We start from the raw sequence: 24,013 nt of genomic DNA on the forward strand, positions 1-24,013 counted from the left end.
AATGGATGTTCCAGCTTATCTTTCAGAGCTAGAGCTCTGAGCTGGGTGCTGGACGGTTACCTTTTTCTCCCAGGCAAAACAAACCTCCCGGACAGGTTTCAAAAAGTCCAATGGCTGCTTTTCTTTTAAAGTAATTGCGTTAAATACCAACCCAGTTTGGCATTTTTTATAGATTCTACATTTTATTATTCTGCTGTTAGTGCCATGGGTCTAATGTGCACATGTACTAAATCAATATTATGTTTCAGCAGTGAAAGAGATTATCACCTTCACTTATTACTGATTCTTCTGCTAAAGTTATAATCGATATGCTCTTAAACGTTTTGATAATAACTGAGTTTTAGATGTTCCTTTTCATCCTTGTAACTAACTTGAGCTTTGGAATAAGGCATTTGCAGATGATGTCCTGAAGATTACATTTCTCTTTAAGGAAACGCATCAATTCTCAGACGATATTCTCATATATTGAATGCAGGTAAACCTGGCATTTTCTCATGTTTCAAATGCCAGTATATAATAATAATCATGACAGTAAATAAATACAACCAAACACTTTGAGGGACAGAGTAGCAGAGGCAGGGGTCTGGGGACCATGCTTTCAGGGGACATCTAGGTCAACTGGCATAACAATAACAAAATTTATTAAGAAAACGTTCTGCATCCTACTTTGGTGAGTGGTGTCTGGGGTCTTAAGAGCTAGCGAGTGGCCATCTAAGATGCATCAATTGTTCCCAACCCACCTGGAGTACAGGAAAATGAAGACTACCAAACACACAAGGAAAGTATTAGCTCAAGAGACAGAAAGGGCCACATAAACCAGAGAATTCATCTGCCTGACACCAGAGGAACTCGATGGTGCCTGGCTACCACCAATGACCGCCCTGACAGGGAACACAACAGAGAGTCCCTGATGGAGCAGGAGAAAGGTGGGGTGCAGAACTCAAACTCTAGTAAAAAGACCAGACTTAATGGTCCGACTGAGACTGGAGGAACCCCAGAAAGCATGGCTCCCGGACTCTCTGTCAACCCAGAACTAAAACCATTCCCAAGGCCAACTCTTCAGACAAAGATTAGACTGGACTATGGGACATAAAATGATACTTGTGAAGAGTGTGCTTTTTAGCTCAAGTAGATACATGAAACTAAATGGGCAGCTCCTGTCCGAAGGTGAGAGGAGAAGGCAGAGAGGGTCAGGAGCTGGTTGAATGGACATGGGAAGTCAGGAGTGGAAAGGAGGAGTGTGCCGTCAAAATATAGGGAGAACAATTAGGGTCACATAACAATGATGTTTAACTTTTTGTATGAGAGACCAACTTGAATTGTAAACTTTCACTTGAAGTGCAATAAAATAAAAAAAAAATCATGATAGTAAATAAGATATAGCAATTGTGTGAAGTCTCTGGATGGTGCAAATGATTAACACGGTTAGCTGCTACCTGATAGGCTGGTGGTTTGAGTACACCCAGAGGCACCTCGGAATAAAGGCCTGGTGATCTATTTCCAAAACATCAGCCACTGAAAACCCTATGGAGCACAGTTCTACTCTGACAAACATAGGGGTTGCCATGAGTTGGAATCCACTTGATGGATCTTACAGATATTTTATAACACTTAATTTGCATAAATGTTATCATGTAGCCAAAGGTATTACTGCATATTTGACTCCCTGTATAATCTTAATAATTTCAACTTTCAAACAACCCTAGGTGGTAGACACTACTTTTTTTTCTCATTTTTCAAATGGCGAATCTGGCCCAGAGACAGTGAGTAAGTAACTGGTCCAAAGTCACATCAGTCATACGTATGGGTGCTGGACTGAGACAAGGACTTCCACCTCTACCATGTGTTCCAGATGCCACAGTGCATCCTATGTAACTACTACAACCACAACCACAATTAATACTTACTGAGCACAGGACAAAAGGTTTTATATGCATTATCTCACTGAACGAAAGCTCTGGAACAGCGGTGCCCAAAGTCTGGCCCCAAGGGCAGCAGCATCAGCATCACCTGGGAACTTGTTAGAAAGGTCAACTCTTGGATCCTACCCCAGACACACTGAATCAAAAACTCTGAGGGTGGGGCGCTGTGTTGTAATAAGTCCTCCAGGTGATTCAGGTGCCTGCTGAGGTCTGAGAACCACTGCTCTAGGAATCCCAGGCTCACAGAGGTGAAAGAACTTGTTTGAAGCCACATAGATGGTGGCAGGGCCAGGATTTTAATCTGGTTCTGCTTGACCCCAGGGTCCAGGCTCTCCACCACTGTGCCATTGAGTTGTGTGCTTCCCTCTGGTCCTCCCTCCCTTCCTCCTTGTCCTTCTTCCTATTTTCTAAACATTGGGCTTGCTCTGGGGACGTCATGAGCGCCTGGAGACTCATAATAAAAGGACAACCCTGAGCAAATTGAACTGAAAAATTAACACTGGGAGACGGTGACGTGCAGTGAGGCACTTAGCTGTGTTTATGTGACATATTTAACTTCTTTGAGCCTCCGTTTCCTCATTAGATTTCTACCTGTAAGATCAAATGATGTAATGTGTTAATGATATTTAGCAGATTGCTTAGTGCAGGGTAGGTTCTCAATACATGTTCAGAATTGGGGGCTAAAGCTCTCAATGAAAGAAAAAGTAAGCCGGGTTTATCCCTAGATACACTGATTGATAGAATGGGGCAAAAACAGACCTTAAAAAGGCAGAAAAATAGAAATCCAAGCAATCTCAAACCATGGACGGTTTAGTGAGCTATCTGGCATTGCCATATTTTGGCACATTGGCACATCCAATGCCTAAGCAGAACTGGATATTGTATAGAAGACAGATTAAGTGCTTTATAAGCATGATCTCATTTAAAACCAACTTTTGAGGTTGATAAGTGTTTTCAGCCCAATTTAACAATGAAGGGACTGGGCAGAGAGATTAAGAAACTTGGCTGTACTTTCATAACTGGTGAGTGGTAAACCCATGGTTCAAACTCATGACCTATGATTGAAACCCAGTCTTCTGTTTCTTAATGTGATAAGAACATTAGCTAAACTTGGCTTCCAGTTGTCAAAGCGATGTTCTCTGATTTGCAAAGGGCATCTATTGAGTATATAGATAATTCCCCACTATCCATAGTATTCAGTATTACCTATATTATCCAGTATTATCTGTATTGAATGTAATGGATAATAGATGTAAAGGGCATCTATTGAGCATATGGATAATCCCCCATTCAGCTACACTTTTAAGACACAGACCCAGAATCATAGATGGATCGGGCGTCTGGTTTGCTTGAACTCAGTTGGCAGCTATTTGTAGGAAAATCCCAACCGAAGAATTCTAGGCTATGGAAACTCAGTGGTGATACGTCAGGTTTACCTTAATTCTGTGCTTGCACGGTAAGCAGGTGACACACCTCACACAGGGAGGAAGTGAGGCTCCCTCTAAGAATAGCAACCAACATGGGAAATAGGAACCAACATGAAGCGACAAGGTGCTTCACGCTCATTGCCGTGATGATCCGCAGAAGAAATCTGTGAGGTGGACTGTGTCCATTCGGCAGATGAGAAAACAAACCCTCATGGAGGAGGGCCATGACTCACCACACCGTAAGTACTGACATCTCTCTTTTTATAGTGAGGAAAGCGAGACTCAGAGAAGTTAAGTAACGGCCTGCGATAACACAGACTCGGCTGTCAAAACCAAAGTTAGCACTACAATTACATGCCAGGGGCTGCACGTGCTTCATATCACTTGCTAAAGGTAACCTAGTTTAGGGTGGGCAGACTGGAAATCCTACTTTCTCTGATTCTACCTCCTGTAGTTCTTTTTTTTTTTTCTCTCATGATATCATATTACCTGATATTAAATATAATTAGTGCAGAATGATGGCAGATACCAGAGAACTCTGAATCCAAAGGCCAGGCCGGTGGATGGAGAGAAGAACACGTAAGTGCTCTGGCTGCTAGTTGTTCGTGTTAGGTGTCTCTCTCTCTTGCTCTCTTTATCCATCTATCTGTCTGTCTGTCTATCATCTTTCATAGAGAGGGAGAGAGGGGCAGAGAGAGACAGAGACAGAGAGAGAGAGACTGCACAAAGCCAGTACAACTCCTCACTGGCTCACATATCTCTGAGATCTTGCTAGTCCAATGTGTAAATAGAATCTTAATACCACTCTTCACGGTTTAATTAGTCTTTCCAGGCTACTAGTACCTTTGGAGATTCTACACTAACTGGCTTTTCCAGAGAGATTTGGAGAGCTGAGCTTTCAAGGAGGGGTGAGGGTCCTGGATTTTCTCGGTTGAGCTCAAGGTCATATAGAAGGTAGGCAGATCTTAACCCTGGCTGTCCATTAGAATTGCTTTAAGAATGTATGTGTGTGTATGTACATATATACACACACGCAAATATTTAACTACATATATATGTAGCTTCATAGTTACATATATATGGTGATATAGTTATATGCCTGGGCCAACCTGCACAGATTCTATTTTAGTAATTGAACTGGCATGGAGTCTGGGCACCAGTATTTTTTAAATGCATCTCTGGTGATTCTAACGTGCAGCCAAGCCTAAGAGTCAACGCTACGAAGAGCTGAGACCAGAACAGCCGAGTGACGTCCTATCATCCTTGCTGCCTGTGATGCATTTCCTTAGACTTTAAGGGTCAACATTTGCATGGTGTTTTACTGTCCTGTCTCCTCCCAAATAATGGCTCCTTAGATCTGTACCTCTTAATTCTGCAAAGGAAAATTCACTGTCATGAAGTGAGCAAATCATGAGGATTAAGAAAGAAAGGGGATTTGTTTCGGCTTACCCAGGGATTCCTCCAGATTCAAGTTTGTTTGCAATGTCCACATCCCAAGACCAGACATCAAACTGCCACTTCCGCAGGCCCAACACGCCGCATAGCACTGAGCCTGAGTGGATTCCAATCCGCATGTCAACGTCATGCTTCGTCCTTGACCGCACATACCTGTTGATACAGGTGAATGCAGACACATGCGTAAGGCCAGAGTGGGCACCCTGGGCCCCTGGTGGCAGCCCAATCTTGTCTACTCCATCTCCATCAGTTCAACTCCTGCCCATTCAAATGCCACCTCCTCCACAAAGCCTTCTTGGATTCCCTGATAACTGGAAGTGTTCTCTTCCCCTACTGAATGCCCCAGCCTTTTAGCTCAACTTTAAAGGGCTCTTGCAACCCTTCTCCCCAAATCTGCTCATCGTACGTATCCCTTGTCTCAGGGAATGGCACCAGCATCTGTTTATACGCAATAGTGCATAAATCTGGGTTATTATGGATTCTGCACTTCATCTTACACTCTATTTCCAACCTCAGTATACTTTTATTCTGCTTCCTTCTCTTCATTCCTCCTGCCAACACCCTAGTTCAGATCACCATCATGCCTCAGTTTGTCTTCTTTCTAGCCCATACTCTACATGGCTACTAGAGGCTCTTGTTAAATGCAAATGTGACCAGGCCACCCATCTTTCCCTTGTTTAAAACTCTTTAATGATCTTCCACCCTTTTGAGCAGTGGTCACCAAAGTAGAGTGCTCATACCCAGGGGTGACCATTGGGATGCAAGAAGAAAATGTTAGAACTTCCATTCATAGTTTTGTTGTTTTATCTCAGAAGAGCGTTACCAAAATTTGATCCCTGGGATGACCTTAGTGACCTTCCAGGGTCCATGTAGGACCAACCCCTGACTGTAACATGGTGGAGGCATCTAGAGGTAAGAGAAGACTTTCTACCATCAGAGGTTTCCCTCAGCGCACCCACTTCCCTCCTAATTTTCAGAGTATCATAAACAATTCTAGTTTATGGGTTAAATGATGTCCTTTATTATAGGTAATTTTATAAACATAAAAAATTCAAATGGCTGAATATTACACTTAGAAATAATGGGGCAAACACTAGCTTCCTTTCTACATAGAAATTCAGTGGTTATTTTACTTGAAAATGCTGAAAAGAGATGACAAACTAAAAGTGATTTATTCATTTTTCTTTGACAGAAAGACAAGTCTTCCATATTTGCTGACTATTTTGTGATAAATGCTTGCACTTAATATCTCCTCTAGCAAATATTTTGAAAAAAATAAAAACAAACAAACTTGCTTAATTTGTTTCTTCGAGCTAAAGATGAGGGTTTAACAATGAATGAGAAAGGAACTGCATTTCAAAAGAAATTCACATTCCGAAGAGAAAATTTTGAAAAAGGAAGTTGGGACATGTTTCCATCTTTACATGGATTTTGTTGTCAAACGTAAGTAATGCCATCCATGAAAATTCTGAGTTGCACATTTCCTAACCTGTTGAAAAATCTTCTTAATGAAGACTTTTGGGGAGTTTTGAACCCACTTGTTAAAAATATAAAAACATATTGCCTTCTGGTGAGCTTGTAAGAATAACTGTCAGACATCAAGGAAAAAGACAACTTACTAGCTGGATTTACACGAAACTGTGGCATAACTGAATAGTGCTGTAATTTAGAAAACATAGTTAAGGTTGCAAATTCTACCCCAGAATCTACCTGGCTTTATAAGGTATATATTTAGCTCTGGTAGGGAGAAAGATCTGGCTGTTCCCATAAAGATTACAGCCAAGTAAATCCAATGGGGGCAGTTGGACTCTGTCACATGGGGTTGTTAGAGTTGAAATCAACTTGATGGCACCTAACAAGAAGTCACAAAGCTAGTGAGCACACCAGCTGAGACCACAGAGCTAGTGAGCAGGATTCTAACAATGAAACTGGGGTTGCTCTGTTTTTAAACCCCAGACTTTGCAGCATAGGTACTGCGTGTGACCCTGGGCCAGCAGCTTAATCTGACCTTGAATGTCAATGGTTGTAAAATAAGGCTTTACCTGATTGCTTCACTGTTGTGAGCCCCAAAGGAGATAATGGATGTTAAAGTGCTTTGCCAACTAATTGGGAGGGATTATTAAACAGCACATCGTGCTAATGTCATTAGGTAATTACATTATTCACGGAATGCACTGGAGCATCTTAATGAAAAGACGTTTCAATTTTTTTTTCTTCAGCAAAAGTAAAATCATAACAAGAAGACTTAACATTTTTTCACTGCTCTTTTTTTTTTTTTTGACTTTTGCTATACTTGGGATTTGACGTAAATAAAACCTAGGGCTGAAGCTTTGTGAAAGTGATTAATAATTTATAAACATTGATCCTATTTGGAAAGGCTACCCCATGGCTGTATAGAACCACAAACACACACAATGTATTTCACCATGTCTTCTTGAGGGGAGGACCTTTGAGCATTCTTTTTTTTTTTTTTTGTTAAATTGTGATTTAGGTGAAAGTTTACAGAGCAAATTAGTTTTTTATTAAATAGTTAATACACAAATTGTTTTGTGACATTGGTTGCCAACCCCACAATGTGTCAACACTCTTCCTTTCTCCGCACTGGGTTCCTTGTTTCCGTTTGTCCAGTTTTCCTGTCCCTTCCTGCCTTCTTGTCTTTGCTTTTAGTCTCATATACGAGACTAAACTATGACACGTGTCCCTCACGTGTGCTATGATTGGCCCTGTGTCGTTGTTGTTGTTAGGTGTCGTCAAGTTGGTTCTGACTCACAGTGACCCCATGTACAACAGAACGAAACACTACCCAGTCCTGCTCCATCCTCACGATCATTGTTATGCTTGAGCCCATTGTTGCAGCCACTGTGTCAATCCATCTTGTTGAGGGTCTTCCTCTTTTTCACTGGCCCTCTACTTTACCAAGCATGATGTCCTTCTCCCGGGACTGATTCTTCCTGATAACATGTCCAAAGTATGTGAGACATAGTTTCACCATCCTTGCTTCTAAGGAGCATTCTGGTTGTACTTCCAAGACAGATTTGTTCCTCTTTTTGCAGTCCACAGTATATTCAATATTCTTCTCCAACACCACAATTCAAAGGCGTCAGTTCTTCTTCAGTCTTTCTTATTCTTCGTCCAGCTTTCGCATGCACATGAGGCGATTGAAGACACCATGGCTTGGGTCAGGTGCACCTTAGTCTTCAAGGTGGCATCTTTGCTTTTCAAGACTTAAAGAGGTCTTTTGCAGCAGATCTGTCCAGTGAAATGCGTCTTTTGATTTCTTGACTGCTGCTTCCGTGGGCGTTGATTGTGGATCCAAGTAAAATGAAACCCTTGACAGCTTCAATCTCTTCTCCATTTATCATGATGTTGCTTATGGTCTAGTTGTGGGGATTTTTGTTTTCTTTATGTTGAGGTGTAATCCATACTGAAGGCTGTGGTCTTTGATCTTCATCAGTAAGTGTTTCAAGTCCTCTTCACTTTCAGCAAGCAAAGTTGTGTCATCTGCATAACGCAGAGTTAATGAGTCTTCCTTCAATCCTGATGCCCTGTTCTTCTTCACAGAGTCCAGCTTCTCGGATTATTTGCTCAGCATACAGATTGAATAGGTATGGTGAAAGGATACAACACTGACGCACACCTTTCCTGACTTTAAACCATGCAGTATCCCCTTGTTCTGTTTGAACAACTTCCTCTTGTTCTTAGTACAAGTTCCTCACGAGCACAATTAAGTGTTCTGGAATTCCCATTCTTCGAAATGTTATCCATAATTTATTGTGATCTACAGAGTCGAATGCCTTTGCCTAGTCAATAAAACACAGGTAAACATCTTTCTGGTATTCTCTGCTTTCAGCCAAGATCCATCTGACATCAGCAATAATATCCCTTGTTCCATGTCCTCATCTGAATCTGGCTTGAATTTCTGGCAGTTCTCTATCAATATACTGCTACAGCCGCTTTTGAATGATCTTCAGCAAAATTTTGCTTGCGTTTGATATTAATGATATTGTTCGATAATTTCCACATTCAATGGAATCACCTTCCTTGGGAATACGCATAAACACGGATCTCTTCCAGTCAGTTGGCCAGGCAGCTCTCTTCCAAATTTCCTAGCATAGATGAGTGAGCACTTCCAGTGCTGCATCCATTTGTTGTAATATCTCCATTGGTATTCCATCAATTCCTGGAGCCTTGTTTTTTGCCAATGCCTTCAGTGGTGCAGCTTGGACCTCTTCCTTCAGTACCATTGGTTCCTGATCATATGCTGCCTCCTGAAATGGTTGAACATTGACCAATTCTTTTTGGTATAGTGACTCTCTGTATTCCTTCCAGCTTCTTTTGATGCATCCTGCGTCATTTAATATTTTCCCACCAGGATCTGTTAATACTGAAACTCGAGCCTTGAATTTTTTCTTCAGTTCTTTCAGCTTGAGAAATGCCGAGCGTGTTCTTTCCTTTTGGTTTTCTACCTCCAGGACTTTTCACATATCATTATAATACTTTACTTTGTCTTCTCGAGCTTCCCTTTAAAATCTTCTGTTCAGCTCTTTTACTTCATCATTTCTTCCTTTTGCTTCAGCTACTGGACGTTCAAGAGCAACTTTCAGAGTCTCTTCTGAAGTCCATTTTGGTCTTTTCTTTTTAATGACCTCTTGCTTTCTTCATGTATGATGTCCTTGCACAACTCGTCTGATCTTCGGTCATTAGCGTTCAACTTGTCAAATCTATTCTTGAGATGGTCTTTAAATTCAGGTCGGATATGCTCAAGGTCATACTTTGGCTCTCATGGACTTGTTCTAATTTTCTTCAGTTTCAGCTTGAACTTGCATATGAGCAATTCATGGTCTGTTCCACAGTTGGCCCCTGACCTTGTTCTGACTGATGATATTGAGATTTTCCAACCTCTTTTTCCACAGACGTATTCGATTTGATTCCTGTGTATTCCATCTGTCGAGGTCCATGTGTATAGTGGATGTTTCTGTTGGTGAAAAAAGGCATTTGCAATGAAATAGTCATTGGTCTTGTAAAATTCTATCATGCGATCTCTGGCATCGTTTCTATCACCAAGGCCATATTTTCCAACTACCTATCTTTCTTCTTTGCTTCCAACTTTCGAATTCCAATCACCAATAATTATCAATGCATCCTGATTGCATGTTCGATCAATTTCAGACTGAATAAGTTGGTAAAAATCTTCAATTTCTTCATCTTTGGCCTTAGTGGTGGGTGCATAAATTTGCATAATAGTTGTATTAACTGGTCTTCCTTGTAGGCGAATTGATATTATCCTATCACTGACGGCAATGTACTTCAGGATAGATCTTGAAATGTTCTTTTTGACAATGAATGCAATGTCATTCCTCTTCAAGTTGTCTCCTGGCATAGTAGACCATGTGATCGTCTGATTCCAAGTGACCAACACCAGTCCATTTCAGCTCACTAATGCCTAGAATATTGAAGTGTATGTGTTCCATTTAATTGTTGACGATTTCCAATTTTCCTAGATTCATACTTCATACATTCTATGTTCAAATTATTAAAGGATGTTTGTAGCTATTTCTTCTCATTTGAGTTACGCCACATCAACAAATGAAGGTCCTGAAAGCTTGACTCCATTCCACATTCGATTATTAATGGATGTTGGCCCTACAGACCTATCTAATCTTTGGCTGAAGGGTGAACTTCAGAAGTGACTTCAGTACTGAGTTAAAAGGGTGTCCGGGGGCCATATCCTCAGGGTTTCTCCAGCCTCTGTCAGATCAGCGAACCTGGTCTTTTTTTGTGTGCATATGTGTGAATTTGAATTTTGTTCCACATGTTTCTCCTGCTCTGTTGAGGACCCTCTAGTGTGATCTCTGCCAGAGCAGTTGGTGGTGGTAACTGGGCACCATGTAGTTGTTCTGGGCCCTTGGATCCTTTTTGAAGCTAAAATGGAGGGAATTCTGGGTTACATGTCTTGCTCAGTTCTTCCAGAGCAGGCACTTAGGGTTTGTTGTGCCCCATCAGCTGCAAATGAAGAGAAAATTAGCTACACACCGCCTGCATTATAATCATCTGCACCTTGTCTTTCTTCTCCATGAACTCTGAGCTTCTTTCAGGCAGGAGACTACTTTTCATTTCTGTATGCCCAGCACCTAGCACAGTGCATAGGCATAGCCAGTGCTCAAAGGTCCGTGTTTGAATTAGTGGAGAAAGCTCAACACTTTCTTGCTCAATAGTCCTGTGGTGTCATAAGGCAACCAGCAGCCCAGCAGCCCTGGTCACGCTCAACTCTGCTGCTCACAGACCTCCAAAGGCCCAGCCACCTACACCTACAGGTGCTTCTGAACCTGCCAGTTTGGGTCAGGGGACTACCTTCCACATTTTCCCCCATTAAACAAAGCACTTCCACTTCCATCTGTTTTCATGATAGACTTCCATTTAAGATTTATTTTTAATAAAGAATCCACTTAAAACTTTTTTTTTTTTTGGCAGCTCTAGAACAGCTGGGGCCCTGGTGGTGCAGTGGTTAAGAGCTTGGCTGCTAACCAAAAGTTTGGCAGTTTAAATCCACCGGCAGCTCCTTGGAAACCCTATGGGGGCAGTTCTACTCTGTCCTATAGGGTCGCTATGAGTTGGAATTGACTCGACTGCAAAGAGTTTTTTTTTTTTTTGTATATCAAGCTGGGGACAAATAATGCAACAATTAACCTGCAAAAGATGGAAGACATTATTTCTTTTAATTGAAGTATTAAAGAGAAATGTTATAATTATATGGTAAAAGACGAAGAACCTGGGAATTTTTCTTTCAATGTAAACGGCTCTCTTTTAGGCCGTTCATCTCGTTATAGAAATTGCTGGAGAGGTGACAGGGAGCACAATAATGTAGCAGGCATTGATCTGAGAATTAGAGTCTCCCCACTGTCAAGCAAATGGATGCATAAAGAGACTGACTTCAGCAGAGCAGCGGTTTGGAGCTATGGGGAGAACATCATCTAGTTTCTTGGAGACTCAGGCTGCATTGCTGGTTCTACCTCTTTCTGGCTGTGAAAGCTGGAGCAGATTGCATCTCTTCCTCCGTTCCCTCTGTGAAATGGGAATGATATCTGCGTCAAGGTTGAATAAACCGCTTTTAACATTACCAAAAGGCAGCAGGAGAAAGATCTGGTGCTCTGCTCCTGTGAAGGCTAACTAAAGAAACAAAAAAAATCAAATCCATTGCCGTAGAGTTGATTCCAACTCATAGTGACCCTATAAGACAGGGTAGAACTTCCCCATAGTGTTTTCTAGGCTGTGATCTTTATGGAAGCAGACTGCCACATTGTTCTCCCGCAGAGCGGCTGGTGGGATCGAACTGCTGACCTTCCAGTTAGCATGTGAGCGCTTAACCGCTGCACCACCAGGGCTCCTCCCTGTAAAGATTGCAGCCTAGAAAACACTATGGGGCAGTTCTACTCCGTCATATGGGGTTACTATGAGTTGAAATCGACTTGACGGCACCTAACAGCAGCAAGAGGCAGTAACAGCGTAGTTTGCATGAAAGCAGGCTGGATCTGAACCTAGGCTTCTCTACTCACTAGCCATGGGCATCGGACTGGTTGCTTCAGTCTCTGGGTCTTGTTTTCTTCAGGTGCAGTGAGGGAAAGAATTGGTCTTTTAAGGGGTTGCTAGGTGGTGTAGTGGTTAAGAGCTACGGCTGCTAACAAAAGGTGGGCAGTTCAAATCCACCAGCTGCTCCTTGGAAACCCTACGGGGCAGTTCTACTCTGTCCTATAGGGTCACTATGAGTTGGAATCGATTCGACAGCAACAGGTTTGGTTTTTTTGTTTTGGGGGGGGAATCCAATAAAATCATGTAGGTGAAGCACTTAGTCTAGTACCTACTGAACATTCAAAAATAGTAGTTACATCAATTTTTGTTAGTAATAACAACTTTCAATTACTCAGGTTGAATCACACCAGTAAGAGAATGATAAATTGATCACTCTATTGTTTTCCACTAAAACTGTGCTGCATTCACTCCATGTATATTGGAATAGGTTTAACCAATGTAATATTTAATATATTGACTGGGCCGTTATCAGGCAATGTTGTTATTAGTTGCCTCCAGTTGGCTCTGACTCATGGTGGCCCCAAGTATCAGGCATAAACTGGTCCAAAGGGATGAATGAATTCACAGTGTGGTAAGACCTAAGTGATTGGTCCCTAGCTACCTGGAAGGAAACAAGATCCTTGAACATTCCAGAGAAAAGGAAAGGAAGGGAGTTAGTTACAGAGGTCAGTCGTGTTCATTGTGCCAGGGGTTTTGTGCAGGTGTCAAATCTTATTCTTCACAATAACACTTGCATCATTACCAGTACCACTCTACACACAAGGAAACTGAGTTACGATGAGTACTTTGCTGTAGGTCATACATAGCTATAGGTGAAATAGCTGGAATCTCATCCTAGGTGTGTAAGCCTAAACCCAGTAGTCCCTTTCTACTACCCTACACTGCCCTAGGGTTCAAAAGAAGCCATGCTTGGGGCTTGAACTACCAGGGTCTGAGCTAGTTCAACCCAGCAGGTGGATGGCACAGTCTCTACTAATTAATCCCTAGAGTTATCAGACTTACAATGGGCTCCCTTCCATAGATCCCCAGAGTTGTATGAAGGCCCTTCTGGGGTCACTGTGGGGATGGAGATTGCCAACACAGTGGTGGTAGAGCCCAATTTTGCCTTCATCCCTAATTCATTCCACAGCCTCTACTGAACTTCAGCATCAGGCTGCCTTACAAAAAATGCAGAACAGTGGTAGGCATCATAAGAGCCAGTTCACTCCCTGGTGTCCTTGAGCTTTTGTAGCTTGTGTGCTGCTTGTTTCTGCTTCTGCAGTGAGCTGAAGGCACCTCAGCTATCATCCAGTATCAGACCTGGACCAGCTTTTGTGGTCTGGCCTCCTAGGTTAGTATCTCCCTTTTCTCAGCTGAGGAAACTGAGACTTGGTATGTTTAACATTCTTGGCGGTGGAATGCGAACTGAGTTCTCCTGATTTCGAAATCCTAAGCATTTTCCATTATATCTCATGGTCTCTTAACAAGCATCACTGGGTTTTGTGTGGCGACTCTGTCTCACGGAATGAGGAAGAGGCAAACGGTCTGCCAGGCATCCTGGGAACCACTCAGGGTGAAAATGCACATGGATGCAAAGACACTGATGGATCACAGAGCCATGGAAGGTGGTGTCCCTGGTATTTACATAGGACAGACAGCTCTGATCATGCTAGACTTTTCTGCTCACAGACCTCCAAAGGCCTCATGCAGTTATCAGTACTCCCTACCCTGGGGCACCAGCCTACGCTTCAGCCAGAACCTACTCTCCTCCCTCTGCGTTCGCTACATTTGGACAGCTACCCAGATCCGATTCCGTGTATTCGACCTCTGTGCTTTTGCAGGTGTTACTGCCTGAGGAGAGGGAGGAACACCTTCCCTGTTCATCTCTACCTGTCAATGTTTCTTTTCTTTTTTGAAATAACATTTTCTTTTCTAGTTACACCAGTAATACGTGCTTATTTTTCACAATTTCAAAACACAGAAAAGAATAAAGAAGAGAATGAAAATCACCCATTTTCACCACATGGAGATGTCTGTTCTTTTCCCTTTGTATAAAAAGAATTTCTTTTCTAACCTCAGGCTGCCCTGAATATATGTGTGTACATATACTCAATTACATAAACTTCTTTAAACTCATGAGCTTTTCTTAAAATCAAAACCAAACCTCTTGCTGTCGAGTCAATTCCAACTCATAGCCACCTATAGGAGAGAGTAGAACTGGCGCATAGGGTTTCCAAGGAGTGCCTGGTGGATTTGAACTACCGACCTTTTGGTTAGCAGCTGAGCTCTTAACCACTGAGCCACCAGGGCTCCAGCATTTTCTTAGGCTATTGAATATTAATGTAAACCATGATGCTTAAAGGTTGCTTGTTTTCCTATTTCAAAGATACATTGGCATTTATGTAGCCATTCCTCGACCTTTGTATATTTAGAGCCAGGTAAACATTGTGTCTCTAATTGCAAGCTGTGAGCCATTGGAAGAAGTTATTTATCTTAACAAAGCTTCAGTTTCCTCATCTGAAAAATGGAGAAAGTAATAGCTTCCTCACAGGGTTTTTGTCAGAATTAAGTGGGGTAAGTCAGGAAAATCATTCCATAAAGTGCCTGGCATATGATGAACATTCAATCAATATTGGCTTTACCAACCATTATTACTAGAAACACTCAATTTTCACCATTACAAAAAATCTTGCAAAAAAAAAAAAAAAACCCTTGCTTAGAAACCAAAGTTTATTAATGGTTACCAGGGGCAGATAAGAGAGGGAAACAGGGAGGTATTGCTTAAGGGTTATGAAATATGAGTTAAGGGTTATGAAAAAATTAGAAAATAGATAGTGGTGATGGCTGTACAACATGGGGACCACAAATAATGTCACTGAATTGTACATGTCCAAATGGCTCAGGTGGCAAATGTTTTGTTATATAGATATTTCTCCTCAACTAAAAAAATTCTTGCTCATGTACTGAAGACTAATTACTACGTCTTTAAGAGGGGGGTGTGTAAACGCTGTATTTAATGACTTATAAAACGAGGGTGAGAAAGGGGTTGTTATGGGTTGACTTGTCCCCAGATGATATGTTAGAGTCGTAACCCTGAGGAGCTGCGAATATGGCCTTATTTGGGAATAGGATTTTTGCAGACGTAATTAGCTAACATGAGGTCATACTGGAGTAGGATGGGCCCTAATCTCTTTATGACTGGTGTCCTCATAAGCCGAGAAGAGACACAGACTCAGAGGGAAGATAAGCATTTGCAGATGGAGGCAGAGATTAGAGTTCTCTGCTGTGAATCAAGGAGCACATGGGGCTACAGAACGGGAAGAGACAAGAAAGCATGTTCCCCTAGAGCCTTCGGAGAAAACACCTCCCGGCCCTCTGAATTTCAGCTTCTAGTCTCCCAAACTGTGAGGCAATGCATTTCTGTTGTTTTAAGTCACATAGTCTTGCGAATCTAAGACGGGCTTTGGGGCAAAAAGAAAGGAAAAACAAAGAGAAACAGAGAGAGAGAGAGAGGAAAAAAGGAAGAATGAGAAGGAAGGAAGAGAGGAAGGGAGGGAAGGGGGGGAAGGAAAGAAGGAGAGAAGGAGAGAAGAAAAGAAAACAGAGGGGGAGAATGAAAGAGAAAAGAACTTTCAAGAAACAGAAAAAGGGAGAAAGCTGAGAAGCAGGCACAGGGTTTGGGCATTCTGCCTTAAGTGAAGAACAGCAAGATGACTCCTGGTTTTCATTTCTTGTCCTGCCATATTGCTTGGCAGGGCAACCTACCACAAAGATTAAGACCTTTGCTCTAATTAGCTGTTGGGGACAAGCCAGGTTTTACTTGGCATTCTGGTGTCATTCCTACAACTTTTTAGAAATTGCACTGTAAGACCAGACTCTGCAATTTTCATTAAGATTCATCAAGGAAGCCTTTCATAGATCATTAATGAAGATATTGCATATAACAGAGCCTGCCGTCAACTCTGGTGTCTCTCTGCTATCAAGTCTCCCCAAAACAGAAGGAGGGCATGTGAAAATGAGGCACCTGGAGCCACTTTTCAATCTACGTAATAGAACCATTATCAAAGCCAATTTTCATTAATTTAATTTTAGGAACAGACATGCATGAGATGGTATTAAATGTTTCATTAGAAATAAAGGTACACTCAATCTCTCTCTTTTTTTGCCATTCATCTTTCTAATAACATGTTTCTAAAATCAAGTACTTCTGATGGAAAGGATTTATTATGAGGCCTTCTTGATTACTGTTGTTGTGTGCTGTGGGGTTGGTTCTGCCTCATAGAGGCCCTATAGGACAGAGTAGAACTGTCTCATGGGATTTTCTAGGCTGTAATCTTTATGGGAGCAAATTGCCAGATCTTTTCTCCCACAGAGCTGCAGTGGGTTTGAACTGCTGACCTTTTGGTTAGCAGCCAAGCTCTTAACTATTGTGCCATCAGGGCTCCCTCTTGATTGTGGTTTATTGTCTTGTTACTCTTGAATGTTTACTGACTTTTCCTCCTCTCGCTATCAGTTGTGCTAACTTGTTTGGAATTTATGTGGGATCTCTAAAGCTATATTTGATCTTTGGGTGTTGATGTAGATTTCAGACATCAGAAGCAAATGCACAAATCTGGAGTTGGGAGGCAGTATCATAATGGTTCAGACCAATGGTTTTAGAATCAGATGGTTCCGGACTAGTGCTCCCATTCTGTGTGATCTTGGACAACCACCCAACCTCTGTAAACTCTAGTTTCCTCATTGGTAAAGTAGGAATAGTAGGAGCCTACCTCTAGAGCTCCTATTTAGCAGCATGTACGAGTCCAGCTGTACTGGTTGTTTATGCCCAACATCCATTCTGATTGGCTGCTCTGGATGATTCTGATTAGTCAGTGCTTGGCCATACTAAAAAAAAACCATTGCCATCGAGTCAATTCTGACTCTTAGTGACCCTGTAGGACAGAGTAGAACTGTCCCATGGGGTTTCCAAGGAGCAGCTGGGGGATTTGAACTGCTGACCTTTGGGTTAGCAGCCATAGTGCTTAACCACTATGCCATGAGGGCTCCTTGACCATAGCAGTTGTTAAATATTTTGTCTGTCACCCTCATCTGCCTCCTAGGATTGTTATAAGGACTTTAGGAACTAACGCACGTAAAATACTTAACCTCCGTGTTTGGTACGTAATAGGTGTTGAATAAATCCTAACCATTATCATCATTTTACAGAATAGAAGAGAAGCCATGAGCAAGGAATAGGTTTCTGCAACTTAACTGAGTAAGATTCTCCAGTTTCCACACTCAGCTCTAATTCTAAGATTCTATTGAAAATATTTCGATGGTGGTAACACCAATGCTATCTATCGAGATTTTAAAAAGAGCACTCTGAAGTTGGGATCTTAGTATCTCCAGTTTCCGGAAGGGAATACGGAGGCTCTGAGAAGGTAAGTCAAGTATCCGTCGCCACAAACCTAAGAACTAGGAGAACCATAAAAAGACTAGGTATTCAGACTGCGGGCCAGCGTTCATCCTGTCTTCCTCAGCTTGTTCCCCTAAGTCTCTTTATGGTACAAAAGTCATTCTTTCAAGGAATATTTGCCATCATCTCATCCAGCAACAAACTGTATGTTTAGTGAAGTGAAATCCTGTCCTCACATCTGGGCTATTGTCCATTAATAAATACATTTACTGTAATGACAAATGCTGGATTGAATTAAAAGGTCTATGTCACATATCATCTCTTGGGGGATCCTCAGGGTTTCAGCTTTGGGTGCTGTTGTCATCCTGTCCTTTCTATTTCACAGCCACTGCTCTACTTCAGGTCTGTAGCACCTCTTCCCCTGGATTGCTACAGAAATGTCTCCCAACCAGCTTCCTTCCCCTCAGCCCCTGTGTCCTCTCAACCAGAGTTCACTGGAGAGAGTTATCCATTTCCAGAGTCATCTTTATCATGCTCAGATAGGACCATGTTACTTCTCTACTTGAAGTGTCAGTGGCTTCACACTGCTAGTGGGATGAAGATCAAGGGTGTCTTACAAGGTCACCAACAATCTACCCAGCCTCATCTGCTGCTTCTCTGTGCTTCTGTGCACTAACCCCATTGCCTGAATTTATAATTACAGTAATCACCAAGGCCTACTTCACGTACTTAACACATACATATGCACATGTACACACATACATGCACATACATGTACACATGCACACATGTACACAAAATGCACACACACACATGGATTTTGCCATTCTTAATGGCAAGGATGGTACATTCTTCATGTCTTTGTTTCCAGGAAAAAAGCTTTTGTTTTTGGTCGAAAAACTACTGTGGACACTTCACCAAAGAAGACATTCGGGTGGCTAACAGACACATGAGGAAATGTTCGTGTTCATTAGCCATTAGGAAAATGAAAATCAAAACTACAATGAGATACCATCTCACCCAGACATTACTGGCACTAATCAAAACAAAACAAAAAACAAACAAAACGAAACAAAACCAAACCAGAAAATAACAAATGTTGGAGAGGTTGCAGGGAGATTGGAACTCTTACGCCCTGTTGGTGGGAATGTAAAATAGTACAACCACTATGAAAAACAATATGATGTCTCCTTAAAAATCTGGAAATAGAAATACCATATGATCCAGCAATCCCAGTCCTAGGAATATATCCTAAAGAAATAAGAGCCGTCACATGAATAGACATGCACACACCCATGTTCATTGCAACATTATTCACAATAGCAAAAAGATGGAAACAAACCAAGTGCCCATCAACACATGAATGGATAAACAAATTATGGTACATACACCCAATGGAATACTACACGATGATGAATATGCAAAACATCTCACAACATGGATGAATGTAGAGGGTATTATGCTGAGTGAAATAAGTCAATCAGAAAAGGACAAATACTGTATGAGAAAACTATTATAAAAACCCAAGGAAAGGTTTACATGCAGAAAAAAAAAAAGCAATTTTTGAAGGTTTTGAGGCAGGGGAAGGGTGTGAAGGGAAAATCACTAACTAGATAACAGACAAGTGTTAACTTTGGTGAAGGGAAAGACAGCACACAGTATAGGGGAAGTCAGCACAACTTGACCAAGGCAAAGCCATAGAAGCTTCCTAGACACATCCAAACACCTTGAGCGACCGAGTTACTGAGGCTAAGGACTGCGAACTATGGTCTCAAGGGACATTTAGATCAAGTGGCATAACATAGTTCATAGAGAAAATGTTCTACATCCTACTTTGGTGAGTAGCGTCTGGGCTCTTAAAAGCTTGGGAGCGGCCATCTAAGATACATCTATTGGCCCCATCTCATTTGGAGCAAAGGAGAATGAAGAAAAATCAAAGACACAAGGAAATACTAGTCCAGAGGACTCATGGACCACATGAACCACAGTCTCTACCAGCCTGAACCCAGAAGCACTAGATGGTGCCTCCACCAGCCTGAGCCCAGAATAACTAGATGGTGCCCGGCTACCACCACTGACCACTCTGACAGGGATCACAATAGAGGGCCCCGGACAGAGCAGGCGAAAAAATGTAGAACAAAATTCAAATTCACTAAAAAGACCAAACTTACTGGTCTGACAGAGACAGGAGGAACCCCCAAGACTGTGGCTCCCAAACACTCCGCTAACTTAGAACTGAAGCCACTCTTGAAGTCCACCTTTCAGCCAAAAGTTAGACAGGCCTATAAAACAAACAAACAGGAGCCCTGGTGGCGCAGTGGTTAAGAGCTTGGCTGCTAACCACAAGGTCAGCAGTTTAAATCCACCAGCTGCTCCTTGGAAACCCTATGGGGCAATTCTACTCTGTCCTATAGGGTCTCTGTGAGTCGGAACCGACTTGACGCACCTAACAACAACAATGTAAAAGAAACAATAACACATGTGAAGAATGTGCTTCTTAGTTTAGTCAAGTATAGGAGACCAAATGCGCAACACCTGCCCAAAAGCAAAAACCAGGAGGCAGGAAGGGACAGGAAACTGGATGAATGGACACGGAGAACCCGGGGTGTATTCGGAAAAGGGGCGAGTGCCGACACACTGTGGGGAGTACAACCAATGTCACAAAATAATTTGTGCATCAATTTTTGAATGAGAAACTAATTTGTGCTATAAACTTTCACTTAAAACACAATAAAATTTAAAAAAAAGTTATCACCAAAACAAGCAAACAAACTACTGTGGAGATACCTCAGTAACAGATTAAAAAACCAGGGAAACCTGTTTCCCTCACGCTTGCACTTTTGTTTATCTTGACTCTTGCCCACTTGTGAAGCCTGCTGATGCTGGAAATAGCAGTGGGCAACCTTGGCCTTTCCTGATTTTGTCACCCTGCCCTGGCTTCTCTATGATTGGGGGAGAATTTGCAGCACATGTGTCTTAGTTACATAGTGCTGTTTTAACGGAAATACCACAAGTGGATGGCTTTAACAAAGAGAAATTTATTTTCTCACACTCTAGTAGGCTAGAAGTCCAAATTCAGGGCATCAGCTCCAGGGGAAGGGTTTCTCTCTCTCAGCTCTGGAAGAAGGTCCTTGTCATTAATCTTCTCTGGTTGAGAAGCTTCTTAGAGCAGGGACCCTGGGTCCAAAGGATGCACTATTCTCCTGGCTCTTGCTTCTTGGTGGTATGAGGTCCTCAGGTCTCTCTGCTCACTTCTCTCTTTTATATCTCAAAAGAGAATGGCTTAAAACACAATCTAATCTTATGGATTGAGTCCTGCCTGATTAGCATAACTGCCATTAATCCCATCTCATTAACATCATACAGATAGGATTTACAACACACAGGAAAATCACATCAGATGAGAAAATGGTGGAAAATCACACAATATTGAGAATCATGGCATAGCCAAGTTGACAGATATTTTGGGGGGACAATTCAACCCATGGCAATGTGTTTGGACTGATCAGTGCATAAGGGACCAGGGTCACTTTGAGGGTTGACTTGGCACTTTTGCAAAAATTAGAAATCTCACCCAAACTGGTAAACTACTGGAGTTTCTGGGATCTGGAGACTCAAGATCCAAAGGCCATCTCACCATCAGAGCACCAGGCACTGGCTATCCTTTTGCTCTCTGAGGATGAGTGCTGGGCTCTTAACACATGGGACAGGCCAGAAAGAGGGAAGATCAGGAGAGACTCTGATTCCTCAAAGAAGGATTTATCTTGGACAAAATATACAGGGTGGCCATATAATCTGGGGACACCAGTCCAGAAATGCTTTATTGATATTACATTACAATACATGCAATATAATGTTATGTACGTTTCTAGAGTTTATGGCTTTTAAGTAGTTTTCCAGCTGCAGCAAGTGCTTTTGGGGCTTAAATTAAAAAAAAAAAAATCCATCTTGCAAAAGTGATAGTTGGATGAGATTGTTACCTTTTTGATAAAGCTAGGAAGCTGGAATACTCTCCATACACATTAAAGAGCAAATGATGTCCATCAGTCATCCCTCAGAGTGCAATGCTTGACCAGTGATAGAGAAAAGTCTAGAAGCCTGCACCAATTCTAACCATCACCAGAGCTCCTGTTCATTCTTCTGCACAATGCTTTCTTGTTAACTGCAAGAAGTAAGGCTGGACGTAAAGTCACCTACATTATAATTAAGGAGTTGTTTGAGTATTAATAGACTCTGACTCATGTAGTTAAAAAATGCCACTAAATTGTCTTATTCCAAATGAGTAAAAGCAGTACTTAATAAACTAATGGGAGAAAGCCCTGGAGTCATTTTAACCTATTCAATCTCACTTCTTACTCTCCCACTCTAAGAATCCAGAAAGGAGACCTTAAATGGAATACAACGGTCAGGAAGGGTAAGGTCTTGTCCAGAAAGAGAAATGATAATGCTCTAAGTATCATAGAGCATTTTGACAACAGATGTTCACTCCTTCTGCAGAGACATCACTGTGGCATATCTTCTGCTTATGCTCAAGATACAAACGCCTGTGGAAAGTCGGGGGAAAGTTTTGCTACTGAAACTTGACTTTTAAATGGTTGGTAAATCACGGTTTTTCAGAACTGGCAGGGACATCAGAGCTGGTCTGGCCCAAATTACTCATTTTATAGGCAATTGTCTAAGTGATCTCCCTAATGGACACTGAAGATCAAGAGAAGGTCCCTGGAGTGATGTGGTCATCACTGTCTTTTCAGTGCTTGGCACAGTGCTTGGCACATGGTAGAAGCTCCAAAAATATTTGTTGGCCACCCAAACACATTTTAATTTACTAGTGGACACTAATGGCTTTGGATAAGGCAGACCATTCCACTGAAAAGAAATGGTTGACCTTGATCAATTAAAAAAAAAATTGTTGACTGACCTACTGATTGACTGACAGAATAAGGTTCACGTGCCTAATTAGTTTTAGAGCTGGTAAGAGATCCCACATCTTCTGTGTCTTGGCCCCATTACCTCTGTTAAAACCAGTTAAAGCATTATCACAGTAGTCATCCTAGTTTTCAGGCAAAATCATCAAGTTTCCAAATAAATGGCTTAGAAGTATCTCAACCTTCTCTGTTATACCGAAGGCTTGTCAAAAGGCACTCTAGGGTGGAATGCTTAGGGTCCTCTCCCTGGAGGACCTAGAGGAAGGAACTTCTGCATCCCTGCAGAAGATGGGGCGACAGTAGAGTGGACACTTCCAGTCTCTTTCTCCACCTGCATACTTGGTCATATGGATGGTGAAGGAGCAGATTTTTAGAAATTCTCACATCGCCCTACTCTTTTCCAAAACCTCTCTCCTTAGTTTTATGGGGGATCTTCAGAAATATCCATTAAACGAGGCACGAAGCCTGTGCAATTACTATCAAAGACTTTTCCTTCCCATGAGGACAGATGGGATGATCAGTATATTTTTCTAAGATATGACAGAGGTCTAAGTGCCCCTCTTCAAAGGCAGACTGCTGGTACTATGGGCATATGAGTTCTGCTGATGGAAAGGTACTAAAAGGATTTACAACACCCTGGGGTCGCCATGAGTCAAAAGTGACTTGACGGAAACTAACCACCACATTCTCCTCCTTAGCATGCTCCTTAGAAGTGAGGATGGTGAGACTTTGGCTCACTTTGGACACATCATCAGGAAAGACCAATTTCTAGAAAGAGAAATCATGTTTGGTAGAGGGTCAGAAAAAATGAGGACACCTTCAATGAGATGGATTGACACAATAGCTGCAACAGTGGACTCAAACATACCAATGGTCATGAAGATGGGGCAGGATAGGGCGTTTTCTTCTTTATACATAAGGCCATCATGAGCTGAAGCCAACTCAGTGGCAACTAATAACAACAAAGAGTTGGTGAAGTTAATGAACTTGTGTAAGAATATACAGCCGTCCTAGGTCTTTCCTGTCCAGCATAACTCATGGCAAATTATCTATCATGGGTTACACAAAGGGGCAGGATTAGTTTAAGAGACATGTTTTTTAATTTTTGCTTGCTACTTGCATCTTTTATGGGACTCAACATAGTGTATTTCAAGAAAATGGACTTTGAAAGTAAGATAAACCTGGAAGTGAATCCTGGGTAAGTCATTTGACTTCTCTGAACTTCAACTTTCATGTCAGTAAAATAAGTGAAAACGAAAATACTCACTTGATAGACTGCTATGAGAATTCAATGAAATAATGAAGTTAAAATGCCTAGTACGT

General features: G+C 41.8%; 1 protein-coding gene across 2 annotated transcripts in view; it reads right to left on the reverse strand.

Moving 5' to 3' along the window:
• Positions 1 to 24,013, reverse strand: part of ADCY8 (adenylate cyclase 8) — a 217,410-nt gene that overhangs the window by 91,026 nt on the left and 102,371 nt on the right. For both annotated transcript variants that reach the window (XM_004373008.1, XM_012554538.1), the window contains exon 6: positions 4,799 to 4,957. In XM_004373008.1, the coding sequence (XP_004373065.1) occupies positions 4,799 to 4,957 (159 nt within the window). The remainder of the gene's footprint in view (positions 1 to 4,798; positions 4,958 to 24,013) is intronic.

The sequence above is a fragment of the Trichechus manatus genome, unplaced genomic scaffold (genome assembly GCF_000243295.1).
Source record: "Trichechus manatus latirostris isolate Lorelei unplaced genomic scaffold, TriManLat1.0 scaffold00022, whole genome shotgun sequence".
Taxonomy (NCBI): domain Eukaryota; kingdom Metazoa; phylum Chordata; class Mammalia; order Sirenia; family Trichechidae; genus Trichechus; species Trichechus manatus.